General features: G+C 38.8%; 2 protein-coding genes across 3 annotated transcripts; one reads left to right on the top strand and one right to left on the bottom strand.

Moving 5' to 3' along the window:
* Positions 1-182: 182 nt before the first annotated feature.
* Positions 183-21,197, bottom strand: LOC112048081 (uncharacterized protein CG5098-like). 2 transcript variants are annotated; one of them, XM_052884489.1, is made up of 8 exons: positions 20,587-21,197; positions 18,427-18,567; positions 14,753-14,868; positions 12,681-12,763; positions 12,214-12,482; positions 10,497-11,555; positions 9,887-10,152; positions 183-9,168 (listed from the first exon to the last, which is right to left on the bottom strand). In XM_052884489.1, exons 1-8 carry the CDS (start codon positions 20,656-20,658, stop codon positions 8,874-8,876), a joined length of 2,301 nt encoding a protein of 766 aa, XP_052740449.1. In that variant the 5' UTR covers positions 20,659-21,197; the 3' UTR covers positions 183-8,873. The 2 variants fall into 2 exon arrangements, with proteins under 2 accessions (XP_052740449.1, XP_052740450.1); XM_052884490.1 differs by having other exon boundaries at positions 14,753-14,850.
* A 269-nt stretch (positions 21,198-21,466) lies between these two features.
* LOC112048082 (B9 domain-containing protein 1) lies at positions 21,467-24,009 on the top strand. Its single transcript, XM_024085456.2, has 3 exons — positions 21,467-21,806; positions 22,707-22,934; positions 23,858-24,009. The coding sequence occupies exons 1-3, from the start codon at positions 21,557-21,559 to the stop codon at positions 23,965-23,967; spliced, it is 588 nt and encodes a 195-aa protein (XP_023941224.1). The 5' UTR covers positions 21,467-21,556; the 3' UTR covers positions 23,968-24,009.
* Positions 24,010-24,898: the final 889 nt, after the last annotated feature.

Raw genomic sequence — 24,898 nt, 5'->3', positions numbered from 1 at the left:
AAAAATAGAGAAGTGTATGTGAATGACAGATCTTGATCACGTGACCTGTCGATAGCAAATGTCATTCCCATACAGCTTTCTAGTTTTCGAAGCGATAGCTATCGTAGAAAGATAATCTACGTTCCACTTGGCTAGGGGGGGCAGGTATGTAAAAAAAACATTATACAGAAATAAAAGCTAACTTTCTCGTTTTAAACATGTTGTATTTCAATTTGCTTATAATATTATGATAAATATAATTTTATAACAATTACATACTTAATAAAAAGTAGTTATTTCGCCGTAAGTAATTAAAAAATCTTACACCATTTACAAATACTAAGGCTTTGGGATGTCCGTACTTTTTTTTTCTCTATGAAGGTTTTTTAAAAACGCTAACTGGCCTGATTTTTCCCCTACTATAAATTTGTACCTTAATCTTCTCTAAATACAGTCTATTTTCTATTCACCGGAAATAATACATAGATATAGTTTTTTCTATGTACTTAGATAATAATAAATTAACTTCTTTTACGCCAGTGCTAGAAATTGTATAGCTTAAAAAAAAAACAAATTATATTGTAGTGATCGGTAACTTGTTTATTTTTACAAATTTGTGACAATCCTTGAAATTTACCTAATCTTTCCTTCTCCTAAAAATCCAGAATTGTGTTTTTCTGTAATTAATATACAGATTTAAAGTATAATGAGTTAAGTATGAATCAAAGACAAAAAATAATACAAATCCATGGACATTTTCAATTAATGTTCCTTTTTCCTCGACATTTTCTGTTTGTTTTTAGTATGTATAATCTAAAAAAAAAATTATTATTTTTTTCTTTTTTTTTATTGAAATTCCTTCCAATTAAAATGATACTCATATATTAAGTATTGAATTAACTACTATAGTAGTTGCCATTTTTGTGAACTCATTCATTTTAATGAGATGTTAATAATAGTATGTAGTCAGAATTAAAAATATAAGTAGGTATATAATAAATTAAAGTGGAGCGCAAATAATATAAAATTAATAGCAAAAGTTATAAAAAAAGTAAACTAGAAATCATTCACCAGAAGGTAGATTAATATTATTATCACAAAAAGAAAATAATTTCAACATTTCATTTTGTAAACATCCTAACCACGATTTATTTATTTATTAGTATATTATTGTAGCTATATTGTAGAATCCAAATGTTCTTATTATTATAAATTTTATATCAGTGGCCATAGGTTCTCAAAGTGAGCAATTAAATAATTCTCGTTTCTGATTTTTAGGGGTAGAGAACCCAGAGGAATTTTAGGGCCTTGTGAAGGCACATTAGGGATGAACGCAGAAGATCGATTTTTTAGATTATAAAATAATATAATCAAAAAAGAAAATTTCCAAAATGGTTTTACTATCTGTGTGAAAATTCGCATAAATATATAACAATAATTGGAAAGATTTACATCTACAATTAGGTGATGAGAAAAATTTCATTTTTTAAAACGATTTTTTTACGTACGAAGAAATATTCTCAAATGGGGCGGTGGGAAAAATAAAATTGAGAAGTTTGCTAGCACAGAAGTAAGTAATCATGCGCGCTGCTGTAAAGCTGGATTTATATTTGTCTGACGTGTCGTGTCGTGAACAGAATCGGTATCGTAGGTACATTTTGTATGCGGCACATCAGAAGCAATCACGACACGTCATAGCACATAAGTGTAAACGTTCCATACAAAATGTATGGTTCCCTGTTCCACCCCTGTACTGTGCAGTAGAGAGGTGGACCAGATTGACAGTAACAAGCCATCAATATTTGGGCAAGTGGAGATGGTTAAAAAAAAAGGAAAACAATTGAATATGTATGGTGTATGAATGAATCTTGATTTGTTTTTAAAAGCTATGTCAGCTCATGCTATTAGATTGTGGTGGCCTTCAATTTACAAGTATTTGCAACATTTTTACAGCAAAAATGAGAAATGATGTCTCGACGCTTAAAAAGATATCATATTTAATATTTTCAAAGTGAACCAAAGCATGTAATTATATAATTGTAATCCAATAATAAATATGTTAAGACTAGTTCACAATATAAAATGGCAACAAATTACTATGAATGCTTAGGGTTCAGATAGTTTACCATTTCAGCAATATCAAATCACATTTTTAATCTTGCTTTTTTATTCTCTACAGGTTAGCCCTTGACTACAATCTCACCTGATGATAAGTGATGATGCAATCTAACATGGAAGTGGGCTAACTTGTTAAGGAGTAGGATGAAATCCACACTCCTTTCGGTTTCTACACGACATCGTACCGGAACGCTAAATCGCTTGGCGGTACGTCTTAGTCGGTAGGGTGGGTAGGTAGGGTAACTAGCCACGGCCGAAGCCTCCCACCAGCCACAACTTTATTACTAATAACAGCTAACCAAATAGTTGCTTCACAACATTGTATAAACAAGCATAGATCCAAGCTATTCATCAGTTTCTAGATGCATCTAGCTAAGTTATTGCTATATGGAATCACAATAAAATGTTTACAACCTCATATCAATATAAATTTAGATATTATTGCCTTACAATGAAAGATTTAGTTTGTTTTATTTTAATTTCCACCAGATTAAAAGCAAAGTTAATATAAAAAAAAAACTATATTCCTTTCCTTTCTTGATGAATACTGTTTACCAACAAATAAATTAGAAATGAAGGTAGAAAATGCATGTCATTTCATAACTTATTTATTTTAAATGATGTATTGTTTGTTTATAAAATGTTTTATAAAATATATTAACCATATCTACTTGTTCTAAGCTTTATTAATCAAATTTATTTTTATTAATTTAAGAACAAGTTGATTATATTTATTATTAAATGTGAAATGACTAGTGATTTATACCCTCATTTTTAATTTGTTTGTTGGTAAACAGTACTCATCAAGAGAGACTGTAGTTTAGTTAAAATTATTTTTGGAATTGGAGAATGTTTTGTAAATTATATTCTACGGATGGTGTACATTTTTAGGACATAGTTATTAAAAAGGCGTAGACAAAAGAACATGGCCCGATTTTATTATTGATCGCCCGCGACAATATATATTTTTTTTTATATTATATTATACTGCATACAATTTATTATGCGGTACATTATTCATACACAATGTTTTCATAGATTTTTCTTGATAAGGCATATCATACATTCCAATATGCACCTTTCTGCAACTATCTGTCTTTATACAAGGTGTAAGGGATCTACTAATCATGAGCTCGTTCAAGTGAAACAACATATAAAGGAGACATGTGATGTAATTGATAATAAGAAGTTATTACTTTTCAAAAAAATGCGGAGTAAAAAAATTTGTTTCTTTAGCAGAAAAATATTATAAAATATATTGTTGTAAATCAGTCGAAGGAATCTTTAAACTTCCAAATATTTAAAACTTAATTTTGAAAAAGTAATTTTCATAAATTTAACTCAATTTATTTGCATCTCTGTTTTCAGTTTACTCAATTTTCTTAACATTATAGAGGTGACACAAAGAAAAAATCCAAATTAGACGAGCCGCGTTGAGTTGCAAGTCTTAACTCATAGCTTATTATTTATTTCAAATAGATATGTTGCAGAAAGGGGGTAATAATACAAATATTACGTTGAACAAATGGAGGCAATGTTTGCGCTTAGCTACATTGTACGAAATACTGTTTCCCTATTTGAATATACCACCTTCACTATGTTACAATTATAGACATACCAGGTAACTCAGTCCTCTCCCGCGCATACACACATATAGTAAACTCACAATCCTAATATAAAAGGAACTTCACCTATCTGTTTACTGGATGAATAGTTATTTTATATCAAATTAAATATGCCAATAAATATATTGCCAATGGGTTGCCTGAAAAAAAAATCAGTCCAGAAAATGCTTAATCAACAATTTAATTTTTATTTCAAATCAATGGTTTGGTTCACAGACGAAGTCCATACTAAAACGAGTGAGCGAAAGTATGAAGCCTATAGAATATGCATTAGGTTCTTCTTCTTCTTCAAGAAAGAAGAAGAATGCATTAGGTTGAGTATTTATTTAATTTGGTATAAACAGGTTAAATCAATACTAGTAACTAGTGTCTGATTAGTGGTTAATGAATTAAAGTTAAGTTAAAATGTCATTACGAACAGGGTTGTCAGCGAAAAATCAGTTTTGCATTACGGACATCTTCATAAAGTCCTGGATTATGGACATCATCATAAAGTCCTGGATTATGAACATCATCATAAAGTCCTGGATTATGGACATCATCATAAAGTCCTGGATTATGGACATCATCATAAAGTCCTGGATTATGGACATCATCATAAAGTCCTGGATTATGGACATCATCATAAAGTCTTGGATTATGGACATTATCGTAAAGTCCTGGATTATGGACATCATCATGTTTTTTTAGGCAAACTTTTGGCAATACATTCATTGACATATTTAATTTAATTGGATATAAAATACTTTACATCCAGTGAACAGATGGGTGAAAGTCGTTTCTAATTCGGATCTTAGACTAATATACAGTGGTGCAGATATGACACAATATGAGAACAATATGTAGACAAATTAAAAAAAAAATAAAAGTAAGTTTGTCTGTTATCTTTTCATAGCTAAATAGCTGGATCGATTTAAATTAATTTTGGTATACTCATAAATGGGACCTTGGATCAGATCATAAGCTACTTTTTATCCTGGTAAAGTTCATGGTTACTGCGGGATCACGCAAACGGAGTCGCGAATCTATTTATAAATATACTCAGAGGCACAATTATCCGCCCACTTTAATATGACGTGAGTATATTAAAGTGGGTGGATAATTGTGCCTCTGAGTATATATAGCCTATAGCCTTCCCCGATAGTACTTTCCACTAGTAGACCAAATAATATACTCAGAGGCACAATTATCCGCTCACTTTAATATACTCACGTTACATTAAAGTGGGCGGATAATTGTGCCTCTGAGTATATTATTTGGTGTACTAGTGAAAATGCATTTAAAACCCACTCCTTTCACTCCCCTCTCGTCATATCACCACTCTGTGCTATGGGGTTGAGGACTCAATTACCCGATTTGCCGATAAAAAAGCGGTGTTCTGATGCATTCCAATGGTTATATACACACTATCACCTATATATACAAAACTCCAAATCCAATATCCAACAACTATTCACTGTTAAAAGTCTATATAATATGTAAAATATTCTGTACAATATCATTATAATACTTATGTTTACGAATTTATTTATTTAGACGAAACGTTGGTATGAATAAATTAGTTCTAATACTTTAACAAGAATTTATCTACAATTTTTTTTTGCTATATTAACATCTAGTATGATATAATTGCTGTGTGTCTACGAGACGATGGGACTTTGGAAGATTTGTTCCTGTTATTAACTAAGCTATACACGCCAGCTAAGTTATAAACATTGTATTACGCAAAACATATTTAAAGCAAAATTGTGACCTGAATTGATATGAACAAACATTAACTTGAATAATTTCTTAGTATCTTTATATAGCCAATTTTTGAATGTAACCTAGATGGGGTGTATTACGAAATGTATGGCAGTTTGGCATCAGAACACCCTATATAAATGTGACATTGTTAAACCGACATCACACTGTATAACACATCCATAACAGGCATTTATTATCGTTAACATTAATCTATACTCATTACTCATGGTCAACTAGATTTAACTGAAATAGCCAAAAAGTTGGTAGTTAGATTTAATCGAGTATTGCTAAAAGTTAAAAACTTGTGCCACAGTACCTGTCTCTCACCCAAATGTATAATAAATTACAAATGCCAGCCATCTCATGAAATAAACTTACAATAAATTTTAATTAAAAAAACACAAAATTGTTTAAAAAAACTATCTTGATCTTACATTTTTTATTACTGGCTATCCATGTGAGATGGGTATTTTAGTTTCAGTCATTGCATAAATGCATCAAACTGATATACTTTTGTGATAAATATATTTATAGTACAATTATAAATTCCAGTCAGTAAAATGACAAGTGAAACCGTCACTTTACTAAAATATAATTTTACTGAAATGACATTTCAGTGACAGTTTACTAGTAAAATGACATTTCAGTGACAGTTTCACTAGTAATTTTACTGACATTTTCATTAAAATGACATTTCAGTGACAGTTGCACTTGTCATTTTACTGACTGGAATTAATCCTTTGACTATAGGTAGATAACAGATACTAATATTACAAGTACAAAACAAAATCTACCACCAGTACATGGTTTACATGTTTAAAGATTAAATAAAACTTTCACCATTAAACATAATGTTATTATGATTATGGTCGCAAGAGATTCTATCATCAGATATAAGACTGTTTAAATTTAAATTTCTGCACTTGTGATTGGTGCAAGAGACATAAAAAAAGTCCATAATCGCCGACAATCATTTTATCATTTGCACACATTGACCTCTTATAATAAAAGGACGCACAATCATGTAGAAAATTTCACTTGAAAACTGGCCAACTTAGCTTTAACAATTTTAAAATTATTGGTGACGATTATTATACCTAAAGGCCTATAAACATAGTCCAATATTCAATAAAGTCCCAAATTCAGAGCAAATTCAATCTTAAGGATTAATTAATAGTTGAGTCTTTACCTGCGTGATACAGGGCTGTGCAGTAACCTGAGACTAATTACATAGGGACTAGTATTATAGTATAGCACCCAAATTCACAAACAGAATTGTCTGTAATTTTTCGATTTTTCTGTATATATTTTGTACTAAACTAGAAGTTGTTGACCGTTTTTACACTATTTAGTTACCCAAAAGATATATTTATATGGAGCTTTTTAACCAACAAACACAGTTACAAATATGAAACATTGATTATATAGTGGCAGTTTTTAGGATAGCATTAGATTGTTGATCATATAATTTGACAGAAAAGTAACGTCTAGCGAGGCAGGTCCTTATGTAATTATTCTGAGGGAGGTAACACAAGAAGAGTGAACAATACGCCGCGCTTCTCTATGAATAGATCAGATTCACACTGGACGATCCAGTATGCTTCTATTGTATGTGGTAAGCGAAAAACATATGCGTATGTCCATACATACAATCCAAATGCATGGTCCGATTCATTATTGGTTTTGTATGTTCAAAGAAGCTTTAATAGCATGGCATATCGTGTAAAATCTCTAAAAATTGAGTAACATAGGATGCCAATAATTCCAATTATACAAATAAGTGTGTAAGACATAATACTTAAACAGTTTACCCATACCGCTACTGCACAGCATACATATGACTCCATATTGCGTCTCAAGAGTTCTATAACTGTCACGGATCAACTATTTATGGGGGAGAGCATATTACATAGATTCAAATAGCATTAATGTAGCATAATCCACTATCCTCACTGATTCAACTTAAAATTATTCTAGTGGAGCCCCAGAAGAGAGAGAGTGAGCATCAAGGGACAAGGAGCGAAAAGAGAAACCACTTGTAGGGAGGAAGTCAAGAAGGCGTCCTGGCAACTCGCTATAGAGCAACTACCAGGTTTGCCCTCCCTAGACTTGGCCCATATAACCGGAAAGTTAAAAGGGCCATGGGAGTTTGTGGGTAGTCCTAATGGAGTCCACCTGCCACCCGTTCCTCATCCATCCCCTCCATTATTGTACCCTTGTAACACGTGGACGATGACTCTTATATAGAGTATGCCTACATGTACATGTCAGCTGAATGTGGAGTCTCCCACATTGAAATGAAGTCAAGTTTAAAAATTTCTAAGTACATTAGTTGACAGTCTTAAATAGACTGTACTTACTCCAAAATGAGTATTTATAAAAAGCACATGTTGAAAATGGAAAGAATTGATGTTTAATGTTGGTGCGTGTTTATTTACAATATAATATATGTATGTATTTAATGTATTCATATACGAAATAAATAAAAAATGCATCAATATTAAAAAAAATCTTTGAATAAAATGTTATATTCTAGGTGGCCCCATATACAATTTGTAATTGTGACTGATTGATTCATTAATGGAGAGCCAATAACAAGTGAAGGTTAATGTTTAACATTTAACTCAAAAACTACTTAACTGATTTTAAAAATTACTTTACCTTGAGAAAGCTATATCTTCACTAAGCAATATATGCAATATTTTATTCCTGTATGGGAACATATGATTAACCAAACTGGATAACAAAGCTGTGTCAAAAAAGTGAAAAAATGCAAGAATTAGAAAAAAAAACAATTGTCTCATAGACAGGAAGTCTATAGGTACACTCCCCAAAAAAAGGAAAGTACTAATATGCAAACAAAGCATATTGTAATTGTGTTATGTTAATAATCAAAATTATTTCCATTTCCTACACAGTGCTTATTAATTTTCGTTTAATCTGAATACATAAAAAAAATCATACTGTATATATAACATATACCCAACATAATTCTTACAAGGCCATCTAAGAGCAATTTCATAATTTCTTTGTTTACATTAAGTCAACTTAGCACATTAAAACTTGCTTAAACATGATCAGGTAACAAAATTCTTCTGCACATTCTAGTGTTTTTTTTTAAATCATTAAATCACATATCTAACATTCAGTCCAGAACTTGGCTGAAATCCTGCTCCTTTTAAGCCAGATAAAGACAGGCTTCATCCATCATCATCACATAAAACAATCAGGTAACAAAATTGCTTTCGGCTACACAATGTTTACACATCACTAGTTCCACATGTTTCTTGCACATGTCCCTAGCATTGACAACACTCACATATCACTAGTTTTCACATATCAAGTATCACTAGTTTCACCGGTAACACATTAACTGGCTCTTTTGATATATCACTATTACGATCGCTAGGCGTGTCTGGGACACAGTGCACGGAAATCATCCTTCAAGGTCCAAGTGGTGGCGCACGGTACGTGGGTCGTGGCTCTACAGGAGCGCGTGGCGCACGTCAGCGCAGCACCCGGCAGGCCGCAGCCTCCGCACCGGGCGGCTCGGGCTCCGCACACGGCGCTGGCGAGACCCCACACACGGGAGCCGGCCGCTAGGAGCCCTGGCGCCCAGACACCGCACGCCTCGTGGAACCAAACTTCCGCACCTCCCGATGATGACGCGAATCTTTGTTTTGAGACTTCATCTAGTGTTCTGTAATGCAACAAATTCTCAATGATTATACCTATATTAACTACCAAGATTTTCTTCTTAATAATAAGTTTTGTCTTATGGAATAGCATATTTCTGGACTGTGTCTGTTTTGTTTCATAGAATTGAGTTATTTTATTTACTAGGGTAGAAATACATAATTTGTTTTATTGTTTTTTGTATTAAAGAAAAATAGCAATATCTTATAGCAATGACCATATTGTAACATATGCTAGAAGTTGGTATGACAATACTCTTATCTTTGCACTCTTAGTTGCATAAGGCTTCATAAATTGGGAAACAACTGTATGGGTGTGCATTTTTTTAAATGATTAATGTCTCTATTCCTTTCCAACTAGTCGGAAAACACTGCTAGGAATGGGTAAGACAATAGTCCAGCGGGCGTAGATTGACCTCACATCTTGGTGTTGTCCAAAGTCCAACCCCTTTATTGTGGAGCTATGGAAGTTTCCACGGTACAACTCTCCATCCTCCCATGGCCCGCCCGACTTCACAGTCATACGGGCCGAATCAGTGGGAGAGCGGGCCCGTATTCCATGCTCTTCACGTGTTTCCTAGGTCGCCTTCTTGACTCCCTACAAATTCTTTATTCTATGTCTTTGTCCCATCCATAATATGCTTTCTCCTCCTTTTGGGTCAGCAACTCCACTAAATGCAGTAGAATAAAGTAAAACAATTATTATAATGTAATAAAAAATACCTGAACTCATCACAACTAGTATCCAGTTGGTAGGGTCCAAACAGATCACCGAGGCCTGCAAAGTGAGGCCCTTTCTCGCAGAAGGCGCACAGCCACGAGGCGTCGGGCGTGGAGGCGTCGTAGCGGAGGCCCAGCGTGCTCGCGTGCAGGCCTCGCGCGCGCAGCCCGTTCCGCCACTCGTCGCCCGTGCGCCGCTCCTCGTCCGCGGCGCCGGCGGGCGCGTTCACCACCGACACCGACACGGGCGAGTCCCTCGGTCCCACGATCTGGAGTTTGTAAGTAAGTGAGCGGTTAAAGCATTGTTTATTACAAAATTTATAGCGGACGCTTGCGATTTGGAATTCAGTTTTTCGCAAATCCCGCGGGAAGCATGGATTTTTCCGGAATGAAAAATACCCTATGTGTTAATCCAGAGTAAAATTTCTATTCTAAATTTCAGCTAAATCGGTTCAGTCACATCCGGTCACTTTCAGACGTTGACTCTTGAAGCCAAGGTGTCGTCATTGACACCTTGGCTTTAACAGAGTAATGCGTCACGGATTCGTCACGCGGATGCGTCAAGGATTACATCATCATCACTTATATGCAAATTGAAAATGGTTTTTGGTACCTGTATGTATGGTCCTCTTGATCGACTCGAGCTGGCGTTGCTCCCGGAATCGTACGCATCCTTCACTGGCACTTGTGGTGTGACCGGCTCCTTCTTTTTCTTCTCCGCCGCCTTCTTCCTCGCCACCTTCCGTCTGGGACCCTCGTCTCCAGTAGCCGATCTATTAGATCGTTTCGACGCCTTCCGTTCCCCTTTAGTTGGAGCGGATTTTCTCCGTTTCCTGGCTTTAGCGGTTTGCTTTTTTTCCGACACCGTTTTCTCTTCTTGCTCCGCCTCAGCCGGATTCTCTTCTTCGAGGCCGGCGAACATTTTCTCCAACTGGTTCTCCACTTCGACGAAGCTAGCTGCGGTGGGTTCCGCAGTTCTCGCTTCGCTCGCTTCGCCCGCTTCGCTCGCTTCGGGCTCCGCAGGCTTGGCTTCAGACGGCGAAGCGACAGGTACGTTAGTGGATTCCGCGTTGGAGTTCCGCGCACTGCGCCTCCTCGGCGCGGCGGCGGTCGCCGGCGGCTCGGGCTCCTCGGCCTTCGGGGGAGATTTCTGCGGTGGGGAGTTTTGTGGGGAGGACTTCTTGGGGGAGTTGTGTGGCGGCGAATTGTGTTCCTCAGGCTGGGGTGGCGGGCTTTCGGATTTCAGAGGAACCGGGGATTTAGGTTCAGGTTCGGGGCTGGCTAGAACGCTTTTTAGCTTGTCCACCGTGACCGGCGCCTCCGGTTCCGGCGCGGGGAGAGGTTCTATCGTCGAGTCTATGTGTGTGGTGGTGCTGGCGATCATGGCGGCGATGTCATCTATGGTCTCGGCGGAGCCGGAGCGGGTTTTTCTGCGCACGTGCGGCTCGGCCTGTGGCGGGGAGAGCGGTCGTTCCGGTCCGTTCCGTGTCTCGTACGTGGCGTCGCCGTTCTCGAGGGGCGGCTCCGTGTGCGGCGACACGCGGGGCGGGGAGGCGGGCTTGGGCGCCTCGGGCGGCGGGTGTAGGGGCGGTGGCACCGGCACGCGTATTGTGCGCTCCGGTTTTCTTTTCCGTTTGGATCCGGTGGGTGCCCCGCAGGAATCTGTCGAATCCTGTAAAAGAATTATTGAAATTTATATTAAAACATGACACAATAAGGGCTCATTCGAGAGCAGAGCAAGAACCAAGTAAAATTTAAAGTTTAGTTGAAGTGACCCAGTGGTTTTGTGAAGTGATTATGTAGATGGCGAGTGAAGTTCCTTTCTCCTCCTTTTTCCGGCAGTGACGAGTGCGGAGGTCACGCGGGGCTCGTGTCGTACCTCGTTGGAGGAGGGCGGCGAGGGCGTGGGCGCGGCGCGCGGGTGCACGATGACGGAGTGCGGCGAGGGCGCCAGGCGCTCCGGCAGTGACGAGTGCGGAGGTCACGCGGGGCTCGTGTCGTACCTCGTTGGAGGAGGGCGGCGAGGGCGCCAGGCGCTCCGGCAGTGACGAGTGCGGAGGTCACGCGGGGCTCGTGTCGTACCTCGTTGGAGGAGGGCGGCGAGGGCGTGGGCGCGGCGCGCGGGTGCACGATGACGGAGTGCGGCGAGGGCACCAGGCGCTCCGGCAGTGACGAGTGCGGAGGTCACGCGGGGCTCGTGTCGTACCTCGTTGGAGGAGGGCGGCGAGGGCGTGGGCGCGGCGCGCGGGTGCACGATGACGGAGTGCGGCGAGGGCGCCAGGCGCTCCGGCAGTGACGAGTGCGGAGGTCACGCGGGGCTCGTGTCGTACCTCGTTGGAGGAGGGCGGCGAGGGCGTGGGCGCGGCGCGCGGGTGCACGATGACGGAGTGCGGCGAGGGCGCCAGGCGCTCCAGCAGCGCGTCGACGCGCGCGTGCGGCGGGCGCGGCGCGGCGCGCGCGATGAGGCTGTTGATGGTGGGCGCGTCGCGCACGGACAGCGCGGGCGCGGCGGGCGAGCCGTTGGCGCCGCGCGGGCCCACCGTCAGGTCCACGCCGCCGCGCGCGTAGCCCAGCAGCTCCTCGGCCCGGACCAGCTTCTCTGTTTATAGAGAAGGTGCTTTTTGAAATAAAACTTCTTTACGCACGCTTGCCTTGGGGAGTAAGTTGGTTAATGAGTTCTGAAAAGTATAATCGGGCGAGGCTTTTCTACAGACAGAGTGAAACATGGTTTGTCATTTCAAGCTAGCAGTAGATAGAGCTTCCTCTTTCTAATTATTAATAAGTATATTGAACCTACCTCTGCCAGGACCCAAGTGCGGATATAGTTCGACCGGCGGCAGCGCTGCGGTGGCCTTGACGTCGCCCGGAGAAGGCGTGTGCCTGGAACATTCATACGGGAACATATTATTACACAGACGCGACCAATTACGAACCTTTCTTCTAAAAAAAATTGTTACAACGGTTGATCTCCAGGCTCATCTCTGGAACTTCCCACTAATTTTGAATTCCATGCGTCGTCATCAACCCATATTCGGCTCACTGCTGAGCTCGAGTCTCCTCTCAGAATGAGAGGGGTTAGGCCAATAGTCCACCACGCTGGCCCAATGCGGATTGGCAGACTTCACACACGCAGAGAATTAAGATAATTCTCTGGTATGCAGGTTTCCTCACGATGTTTTCCTTCACCGATTGAGACACGTGATATTTAATTTCTTAAAATGCACACAACTGAAAAGTTGGAGGTGCATGCCCCGGACCGGATTCGAACCCACACCCTCCGAAATCGGAGGCAGAGGTCATATCCACTGGGCTATCACGAATTCCATGCATTCGAAATGTATTCGTTTACAGTGACTATTTTTTCAAAGGGCTCCAAAAATATGCAAAAAAAAAACTAATTTTTCAAATTAGAAATCTCTAATCTTAACAGTCAGAATTGGATCATATCGTATAGGACATCTAAGTATGAACAAAAATGTGGTAGTTACATTCATTAAAAAAAGTTTATATACATATATAACATTTACGTTTACGCGTTTGGCACAGATTGACGCAATTTTTCAAGATTTTTCTATAACAATTTCTTAAAACAATTGACATCAACGCGGTGTCCCGAAATAAAGAAGTGACTTGTCTTTAGAATCGATTGATTATAGAATTTAAGATTTTCATGAAATTTAATTTTGGTGAAGCCCTTTTAAATGCTACGTACTTCAGTTTACACAAGTTAATTTCTTTATCAATTATAATAGCGGTATTGGTACTTATCCATACATTGTACAAAAACTACTTTGAAATGGTATACTTTTAGAACTCTTTAAAAAGGAAATTATGAGTACTGAATCTTTCAATCAGTACTGGTAATTTCCTTTTCCGTATATTTCAAAGTAGTTTTTGGTGTAACATTTCCCGTTAGAAGTTAAGTGTATTCAATACAATGTTCTGTTTGTGCAGCTGCATATAAAGGTATGCAGTTAAGCCAACAAAAGAACTTATTTAGCAGCTATGGTTTTGTATTACTGTTGTTCTTTGGGTCGTTTTGGGTAATGGCGATCTTATATTTTTGCGGTGTTACCCGCGGGACTTCTTTCATGAAAAGGACTCTACAACTGCTCACGTCACGTCCACTGAATGACCAAACCGAGCTAGAAGGCGGAAAGGCATCTAACGCAAAGATACAATCATTGGAGCATCACCAAATGGTCGGTTTTCTAAAAGATTTGTTTCGAAGAGTGCGCCCAGAAATATCGATCTAATTCTTCCTTCACATTTTTATCTTATGTGACGACTCTTGGACTTATACAAAGCGTTTTGGCTCTTCATTCCTGATACGAACTACTTAAACGAAGTTATGGAATGCCCTTACAGCTTCCGTTTACCCTGCAGGGGTAGCAAGAGTGAATAGGCACATTCTAAATGCGCTTAACCATATTCTGTATTATTGCTTACCATCAGACATGATTGTAGTCAACTGCTGGCCTATCATCATCATCATATCAGCCGATGGACGTCCACTGCAGGACATAGGCCTTTTATAGGGACTTCCAAACATCACGATCCTGAGCTGCCTGCTACCAGCGAATCCCTGCGACTCGCTCGTCGTCAGTCCGCTTGGTGGGGGGTCGACCAACACTGCACTTTCTAGTACGGGGTCACGTCTATTGGCTCTTTAAATTATATATCTTTTATGCGCTCCGCCCATTGCCACTTCACCTTCACGACACGTTGAACTATGTCAGTGACTGGTTCTTCTGCGCATCTCCTCATTTCTGATTCGATCACGCAGAGATACTCCTAGCATAGCTCGTTCCATCGCCCGCTGTGTGACTCTGAGCCTTCTTATGCCTGGCCTATATACGTAGTACGTACCTCATGAGATGCTTGTCCGGCGGCGTGGGCGTGTGGCGGTAGAGCTCGGGCGGCGTGGCGCTGTGCCGGAACACGGAGTTGCCGCCGCCCTTCATCGCCTGCAACGTCAACAGACCCTACCGTAGCGCGGGCCGGCCGTTACACAGCGAACACAACATACTAAATATAGTGGTGACAGTTCACTCTTGATACCGGCTCCATATTAGTTCCGTGAATTCACGCGCGAGCTCTCGCCATGAATGGGGATGATGACTAGGTTTGAATATATTGATTTTTATGATACATTCGGGTAAATAGAATCAATGTTAAATCAAAGATTGTCTGGATATTTGCAAAATAAATGAGATTATAAAATTTCTAAATCTATTAAAAATATTTTATCGTAATTAGATGAAAATTCATACAGTTTTAGCTTCCTTACATTAAATATGACATTTTTTAATATGAGAACCATAATCATAAACGCACAAATAACAAAGATATTAGTAATTTTGTTTGAACGCCCATACAAATCTAACGATCATTACATTGCCTATGACGTCATTAGTTCGAGCCATTTTGTATGGAGCGTTTTTCAGGGATCCGCGGCAGCGCCGCAAATCTGACCCTTTAAATCCCTGTAGCTCCGAAAGTAATGATCGCAGATACCCTGTTCCTTTTACAAAATTGCTTTACTATTAGTATACTCTTAATTTATATACAATTTAAAAAACTGTCATCATCCCTATTCACGGCACGAGTCCATTCCCTCCACATTTAAGGGACGCTCACAAAACCCGCCGCGAAATGGCACGGCACTAATGTCGAGCCGGCAATATAGGCAACTGTCACAGTACATATGCTATATGAAAAACACTATAAGGCTGTCCTCCCACAGAGAAACCCGGCTACCGGTCAAATAAGGAAAATAAATTGATCAACCGCGGAATGAGAGATAATAATAAGCTACTCTTTATAGTAAAAACGGTTATGCATATGAAAAAATTTTAAGAAGTTTTAGGCTCTACAATTTTTATAATAAACTAACAGATCCGGTCAAGCTTATGTGCACTTCTTCCCTACCCCTACCGTTCCTTACTCCCACCCTACCCCTACCTTGCCCTAAAAAAAAACTCTCAGTAAACATCATCGCCGTACTTCAAAGAATATTCTAAAAAAAATAGCCAAATCGTTTCAGCCGTTTTCGAAATTAGCGCTTAGCAACACATTTCATACATTCATTTTTAACTGACTTCAAAAAAAGGAGGAGGTCATCTATTCGTCGGAATCTTTTTTATATTACAGAAGATGTTAACATTTGAGCTGTAGAAACCGAGATAATCGCGATAAATTGATTTTTGTAACATTTTGTCTTTTGAGACTTTAGAGACAGCTTTAAGAACACCAAAATAAAGTTATAAAGAACTTTACAACTTATTAGGTATCTCTTATTCCAGAGCTTAAATCCTTAATTGACTGGGATACATCCAGTAGCGTGCGACTGACATTAAACGTGTCAGTCGCACGTCGTGAGGATAGGATAAGCAACGCGTATCACACACGAGTCACTTGCTGGTAGTCTCGTGGGAGAACAGCCTAGCAGTCTCAGGACTACATTAGTAGTGAAAACTTCTCATGTGAAAACTTGGGTAAGTCTCCGTAAGATTGTGAACACCGTTAGGCTGCCAGTCCACCGAAGCGGAGCGAGGCAGCGAAGCAGGAAAACGGAGAAATATTAACCAACAAAATCTCCGCTCCTCTTATGTGGATAGAGACTTGCGAGCTAGTTCAAAAATTTATATAACACCGGTGGGCGATGTGGACGACTACGTTTAAGGATAAGGTTTTTTATTTTCGTTTGCACTCCATCATCGTGGAGTTTTTGATGTTAGGTTAGGTTAGGTGGTTAGGTGAAGGTATTTTTATATGATTTTTTATTTTGATAGGCAACAAAATAAAGATTTACGATTTATAATCTAAAGGTGTTCGCAATCTTACGGCGACAAATATTACTCGTATTTTTGGTTGTTAAATGTGATATTTTTTTATTAGAAATTATATTTTACAATAGTTTTTAATGGTCTCGCTCGTTCAGCTTTCACTTTCAATAACCCAAAGTGTCCAAGGGACCTAAAGAAGTTTTCACTTTAATAAAAAAGATCACCTAGGCTAATTAAGAAAGTCTTTGTCTTAATAGTTATAGTGGATATAAAACAAAGTTTTCTAAATAGTACTGTTTTCTTTGGCCTCTAACTTACTTCTGCAATAAATTAAATGAAATTTTATTGTTTTACCAGTAAATTTTTAGCTTAAAACTGAACTAGTTGAAAAACTTCTACAGTTTTTGTAACTTGTACTTGATGTTTCTATACTATTAGAAATCAGAAAATTGTAGGAATTATGTGAAAACAATTTTTGAGAAAGCAGAACTTCTAAAAAAGCCCCTAAAAAAATTACATAGTGTGTCTAAGTGGACAGTGACTTTGTTTTATATAACTATTTACGAATGTTGTATCTATGGAAAAAACGTAAACCACTGATATTAGTATGCAAAAAATAGTTATTGTTGACAAATCGACGCTTTACGAAAAAGGGAATCACTGAATAAAGAGTCACATAACTTCTATAATATAAATTATCCATAACTGTCCAACATCAATGTTTTCGTAATTCACGACAATAAATCGTTTACTATATTTACGACACACTGTTTAATGTACATAGATTTAAGTGTCATAAATAAAGAAAACATTCATGTATTGTAATTTTTATTAACCATTATTACTTATTTTAATAATTTAAAAAAAAATCCAAATATTGCAAGTACAATATTTCATTGACCACCTAAAGCTTCACTAGCCCAGCTGGCCTATTTACAAATTTGGTCTTTATTATCAAACTACTAGCGGACGCCCGCGACTTCGTCCACGTGAAACTCGATGTAAACTTTCAACTATCTCTACCCTACCCCTGAATTTTCTTTGCTATAAACCTCACGGAGCCCGAGACCTTTCCAAGGAATGCAAAACCGTGGAAATCGGTTTGTGCGTTCTGGAGTTATAGCGTCAGGAAGGAAAACCCGACTTATTTTTATATAGTAGATTAAAATAAACATCAAATAAACAGAGATGTCATCTACCTATTGTATGATTAAAAGTATTTGGTATGTATCAAGTACATCAAAGATAGTAAATTGGCTTGCTGGAGGCCTATGATGTGTCAACGGTTACATCCTGATGAACAAATAGTCGACAAACAGTGGCATATTTCAAAATATTGCTCTCTCTTTTTCATGTAACTAAAACAAAAGAGAGAACACTACTATCGATTTTGCTGCTAAAGTAGGCCTAACATGCGACCAACAACATATCTCTTAAGAGAAAAAGACAAATGTCATTGACCTCATCACCAAGAGGTGATTATTTGATCCCCACCCCTATTGGTCTATTAGCATACCAACTCCTAATACAGTCTATCCTAACTAGTTGGAGGGGAATGGAAATATTGGTAATATCTAAAAGATATTACAATTTTACTTGCGCCTCAACTCGGCAGCTATTGGTTGATATTTGTTTCTCTTTACGAGATATCTCGTCACATCATAGACCTACCAGCACCAGTGATGTTTACTGATAGCCTTGAGCTTGTCAGAGTTTGGCTGGCCCTGGTGATAGTGGTGCCGATGAGGGGCTTACCTGCAGCGGGTCGATGGCGGGCGGCGAGGGCGCGGGCACGTGGTACAGGTGCGGCGGGGGGGTGGGCGTGTGCCACGTCACGCCGCGCTCCGACGCCATGTGCGCCTGCGGGGCGCGCGCCATCAGGTTGGCCATCTGTAACTGTACAATATCACCATCACACACTGCATAATATATTTTTTTTTCTCTTTGGATTTGCGATCAGTCGTTAGAATTTAAGCAGGCGAGTTGTGAGTGTCACTGACTGGCAGAAAATCTTAATATACAGGGAGCTCGGGAGTATTTCCCATAACTTCAAGGTATTAACAAATAACGAGACGAGACCACTTATAGGAACCAAACTGCATAACTAATATTTTATTAACTACAAAAAAAGTATATATGTACTACATACAATGTATGTAATACATATATACTATAATGATGTAATCTCATTGGTGGTAGCACCGGGAATCAAACGTGGCGAATGAAGCAAGCTGACGTGCTCGGTGACTAGGTGACAGGCAGAGCTATGGCTCTCCTGTCACCTAACAATAATGGTGTTGGATAACACTTGTTGTGGGTTTGGATCACAAGGTCCTAGTTTAGTTTTTTCAGATAGCAGGGGTATGGTGACAGTTGCCTGTATGATGTTCATAATATGTACTATTATTGTGAATGAAAAGAAATTGCTGCAAACTTTCAAGAATGAAATGAACTGTCACCTGCACCATCCTACATGAAACAACCTGTAGTCCTGTCATATAATGATAGTAAAGAGTTGTATTATTACCTAAATGTGGCCCACCTGCATTGGGTAGAAAGGTCCACCTCCCCTCTCCTTAATGGCAGGAGTTTCTTTTATATGAGTTTTGCCCCAGATGATTGATTTTCAACAACACTACGGCATAAATTATCCCAAATAATTGGGGGAAATGGGTTTTCAGAACAACATTTTTTTTTGGACAATTGAACTGTATTAATTTACCTATATACAATTTTATGTACAGGTAAATAAAACCTTGGTAATATACAGTTTTACATCTTCAAGTTGAACAAAATAAATGACTGTCCGACTAGACTGCCTTGTAATGAAGAAAATAAATAAAAATAGTTACAATAATAATTAATCTTACTAATATTATAAATGTGAAAGTTTGTATGGATTAACACATAGGTTACTTTTCATCCCAGAAAAATTTATGGTTCCCGCGGGATCTGTGAAAAATTGAATTTCACATGAACAAAGTTGAGGGTGTCCGCTTGATTTGTGTGTTTGTGCTTTATAAATCGTCGATCTTTGTCTGTTTTTTTATGGCATAGCAGTTTAGATAAGCAGTTGCTTGGTTGATCAACACTCCATCACTCATTAATTGTCATGGGGAAAACCCCAAAAAAAAAAAACAGCCAATAGTTTAGTTGAGTTTAGCCAAGTTTACTGACAATTTTCTCTACTTTGGTTATCAATAAAATACTCTAATCTTAAATAATATGTGGAAATTACATGAAATCATGTTACATAGTTTCTGAGATTAATAGGAACAAAAACATAGATAGATAACAATAACATGTATTCTGTATGTTAATTCAGGTCATAAACTATCTAAGTGTGCCAAATTTAATCTGAATTGTTTGTATTGTTTTAGTAATTAACAAATACAAACTTTCATCTTTGTTGATGATTGGATTATAAGAAAGATTTCTTCTAGAAGATTCTATCAAAACTCAATAACAAAGTGTTTTCTTTTTATCAATACATATTATCAAGTTGTTTAGTGGAAATGGTGAATAAAGTTTGATACAAATGATTCAAACAATCACAAATAATTATTAGCTGAATGATGGCAACATTAACCTCAGCCTGTGTCATGCTAACTTGGTAGACTTGTAGTTAAAGAGGTCAGTCATGCAAACAGCTGATTCTTGTATTGCCACACACACATTAAAATAACTATTCATTGATTCGATGTGTAAGCAAGAACAGGTTTTCTGTTGTTTTTACAACAAAAACAATTAAACATTACGCGCTGGCGAAATTACGAATTCCCAACGAGAAATTAATATGAAATTGGGTTTCGTTGTTTATTTATGCGCATTATAATTTCGCCGCGCCGAGTGTTTTACTGTTTAAAGTGTGGACAGCGTGTAGGGTGTAGATTTGATCACAACAATATGCACCACCTGTAAAGGGCTCCAGCCCGCGCCTATTTGCGACTGTCTCCCATTAGGATTGTGTTGAGAGCCGCCGGACATCGTGCGCGGTGCCCTCTCGACACTGTTTACAAAACTTGTTCAATTCCGATCCGCTAACAAATGGCCCGTCAGTCCACCATAATGTTGCCGGCAACTTTGAAGCCTCCCTTCGCGTAACTGCGCTCCGCTACGACGTGTACAGAATCCTCCGAATCCTTTTCATGTGCGCATGTTTTAATACGGAGCGTCTTTATCACCTCGCGGACATAATGAACACTATGCGACACATAAATTCACTTTAAGGCGCGTTTATACAAATGAAAACCACATTTATTACGAGCACGGTATGGTGTTCACAAATCTGAAGCTCACTTCGTGTGACATTTTGAACGCATTTTAGGTTTGAAAATATACAGTATGTTTGCACTCCAGTGCTGGATTATTTACCGATAACTGCTCGTTACTTTAGTCTTTCGAAGAATGCAATAAATAACACTTGTATTTGCACGAATAACGTAAATTATATCAAACTATGCACAAGGATCACATCCAACAATGGTGGCCGATTGGTTTTTGAAAGCTTGAAGAGCGCCATCTTTCGAATCCGTTGTCAAACTACAACTGCATCGGTAAAACAGTAAAACGGAAATATGCTCTCGTTGTCTTTGGTTATAAAAACCGGTAATAAATGAGAAAAATATTAATTTTTAAGCAATTAATTGAATGAATGATGCAGAAAACTTTTTAATTTACTTCTTATATAAGTGTAATAATTTTAAATTAAAATGAATGTAATTAATACGTATTTAAAAATTTACGGTTTTTGTTTTACGAAAATGGCAACACCGGTTGCTATAACAACGGTTTGTTTTGTTTTCATTGTTTACGACTTCACTACCGAGTTCTTTGTTTTATTTAATTTATTGATATTTTAATCTAGTGTAATTAATGCTAAGTAATGAGGGAGACCGAGGTTACAAAATTCTTAGTGTCATTCAGTGGTCATATAGAGCATGTGCGATTTCCAGCAGGTGTATTCGATGATCAACTATACTTACAGTACGATATCGTTTGGGGCGAAGACTGGAGTCCCATATCCGGTTTGAGTTCTGGCACCAGTCAGATGGCTACGTCGGGTCATGATCCAGAAAGGGTCATATTCAATATGCCGATAGAAATGGTCTTCGGCAGCACTAATGTATTTGGGTGTAAGAGGAATAAATATTTCATTACGTATTATTTTGTATATTTTTTTTATGAATAATGGCTTTTCGGCTCTGCCTCAACCGATTCCGGAGGGTGTACCTCCGGAATCGGTTTTCTGAGAAGAGACTCGAGCTCAGCAGTGAGCCGAATATGGGCTGTCAATGATGAAAATAAAAGGCTTTTATTATTATTAGTAACAAATTAACTAAAATGTGGAGCGATTTGAAAAATTCTTTGACCATTTGAATATTATCAGGAAGTAGGCTTTATTTTATCGCCGTATTCCTACAGTAACGGGCACTGCACGGGTGAAACAGGGCGTCTGCTATAGTTTATTTAAATTCTCATGTCACAATGTTTGTTCCCATACTCCTCCGAAACGGCTTGACCGATTCTTATGAAATTTTATACGCACATTCAGTAGGTCTGAGTATCGGCCAACATCTATTTTTCAAACCCATAAATCCTAGGGGTAGGGTAGGGTAGAGATAGGGAAGAAGAGCACTTTAACTCAAAGCGAAGCTTGACCGGGTCCGCTAGTATATTCCTAATGCTTAGGGATCTAAATTTATTTGCCACACCAACCCGTTTACCTTAATTGATACCTTTCACCAAAGGCCGCCTGGTAGATATCAATAAAATCAGTCGCCCCGTTTCAGAGACCAGCGTCCACAAACATTGTAAACGTCATTTCTATAATGAGTGTTGACTCTGTTCAGCGGTATGTCAGGGGCTGCCCCCTTAAGGTGGGTCTGGGCCCACTCTAGGAAATAATCCTAGATACGCCAATGTTAGCGATAAAGCCTCCTTTGCACTCTAACTTCTTAGAGAAGCTTCCTTTTTTGTAATTATCCTTGTATATCATTATTCTGCTAAAGGGTAAGTAAATAATTTTTATCCAGGGCCACAGCTAGTAGTGACAGTGCGAGCCAAGAACAGTTTATGTGGGGACAGTCTCCGCGGGTACGCCGTGCTGCTGCTGCCGCCCACGGCGGGCTCGCAGCGGCTGTCGGCGCAGCTGGTGCGGCCGCGCCCCGCCACGCTGCTGGGCGAGTGGCTCGCGTGGCTGACGGGCAGGGGCCCGGAGCTGGCGGATCCGAAGATGTTGGCCGACGGGAAAGACAATTATTGTAAATTCATCATCAAATATGTAACCGTTTATAGTTAGGTAGCCCAGTGGATATGACCTCTGCCTCCGATTCCGAAGGGTGTGGAATCCGGTCCGGGGCATGCACCTCCAACTTTTCAGTTGTGTGCATTTTAAGAAGTTAAATATCACGTGTCTCAAACGGTGAAGGAAAAGGGGTGTGGATTTTCATCGTACTCATAACAAGTTAGCCCGCTTTCATCTATTACTGCATCATCGCATCAGACGAGGTTGTAGTCTTGTAAAGAATAATAATAATATTCAATGCCATAATTTTTCTGCAGCCCTGTCACTTTGGACCTCATTAATAGTGGTTATCACTACATAGTATAAAAAACATAGTCGCTACCTTTTTCCCTATATCCCTATGTATACATAAATATATAAAATAAAATACATAAAAAACGCAACGGATTTTGATTTTTTTTTTATTGATAAGAGTGATTGTAGAGGAAGGTTTATATGTATAACTAGCGGCCCGCTCCGGCTTCGCATGGGTATCACACTAATATTATAAAGGCGAAGTTTCCATCCCTACGTCATTGACATTCCTAGGACTCGTACGAAGTGATTTGCTTCTTCGTTTCTTATACGCATGGCTAGGGTATGGAACTCTCTCCCGAAGTCAGTATTGCCTAATTCTTACAACTTGGGCATCTTTAACATGAGAGTGAATAGGCATCTTCTAGGTAAGCGCGTATCACCTTAGGCCACATCTACACTTACCATCAGGTGAGATCGTGGTCAAGCGCGAGCTTATTAAAAAAAAAAAGTTTGTGTCTAAGTGTGTGTATGTTTGTTCCTCTTTTACGCTGCGGCTACTGAAGCGATTTGGCTAAAATTTGGAATGTAAATAGATTTCACTCTGGATATACTTATGCTACTACATTGACTGTTTCGTTTCAGTGCTAAGCACCGAGTCGTACGGAAGTGTCTCACTGCAGGTCACGATGGTGTCGAAGGACTTCCGGAAACTTGGCTACGACAATCAACCGGCTGTCTGGAAGAGCCTTTGATTCAAATAAAAATAATTAATTAAATAAAAACATTGTAAATAATAAAAATGTGTTCTTTATTCATAATAAATCGTAATAAAATATTAACTAGCTTTTACACGCGACGCGCTCGTTAAAGCGCGTGGTTTTTCTCTGTAGATATATGATCTACAGCATAAATATGATATGAGCCGTGATAGCCCAGTGGAAATTACCTCTGCCTCCGATTCCGGAGGGTGTGGGTTGAGAATCCGGTCCGGGGCATACACCTCCAACTTTTCAGTTGTAAGCATTTTAAGAAAGGAAAAACATCGTGAGGAAACCTGCGTACCAGAGAATTTTCTTATTTCTCTGCATGTGTGAAGTCTGCCAATCCGCATTGGGTGGTGGACTATTGGCCTAACCCCTCTCATTCTGAGAGGAGACTCGAGCTCAGCAGTGAGCCGAATATGGGTTGATGACGATGATGAACATAAATATAAGGCTCTTAACACGTTCGATGCGATAAATACGCCTAAGTGACCCGTACCGCACCGCAAGTGCGGTTCAGAAGAACTTCTCTAAAGCATAACTTTGACTTGGTTTAAGTATTGAGAGAATATTATACCTCCAAATATGCTGTTAATATTAAGTCAGGGTTCTTTGGTATTATTGTCTTAATACGAGGTCAATTTGATCTAGTTAAATTAAAAAGTTACGGGGTCATAAAGAAAAGCCAAGGGGTCTTTATGACCCCGTAACTTTTTACAATGAAAGTACCTACAGATAAATCTGTGCCGTTGTGAAAATGTAACTATTGCATTGTGAAATAATTTCGATCGTCATGCACAACATACAAAGGGTTTACCAATGACTTCACAAAACGTAGAAGGAAATGTGGGATAGGTTACTGCGTTTATAAAACGTGTGTAGGTATACGTATTACCTACGTGTTATTCGTGAGATGGAGGCT

Source organism: Bicyclus anynana, chromosome 11 (assembly GCF_947172395.1).
Source record: "Bicyclus anynana chromosome 11, ilBicAnyn1.1, whole genome shotgun sequence".
Lineage (NCBI taxonomy): Eukaryota > Metazoa > Arthropoda > Insecta > Lepidoptera > Nymphalidae > Bicyclus > Bicyclus anynana.
This window is presented reverse-complemented; position numbering and strand designations above follow the sequence as displayed.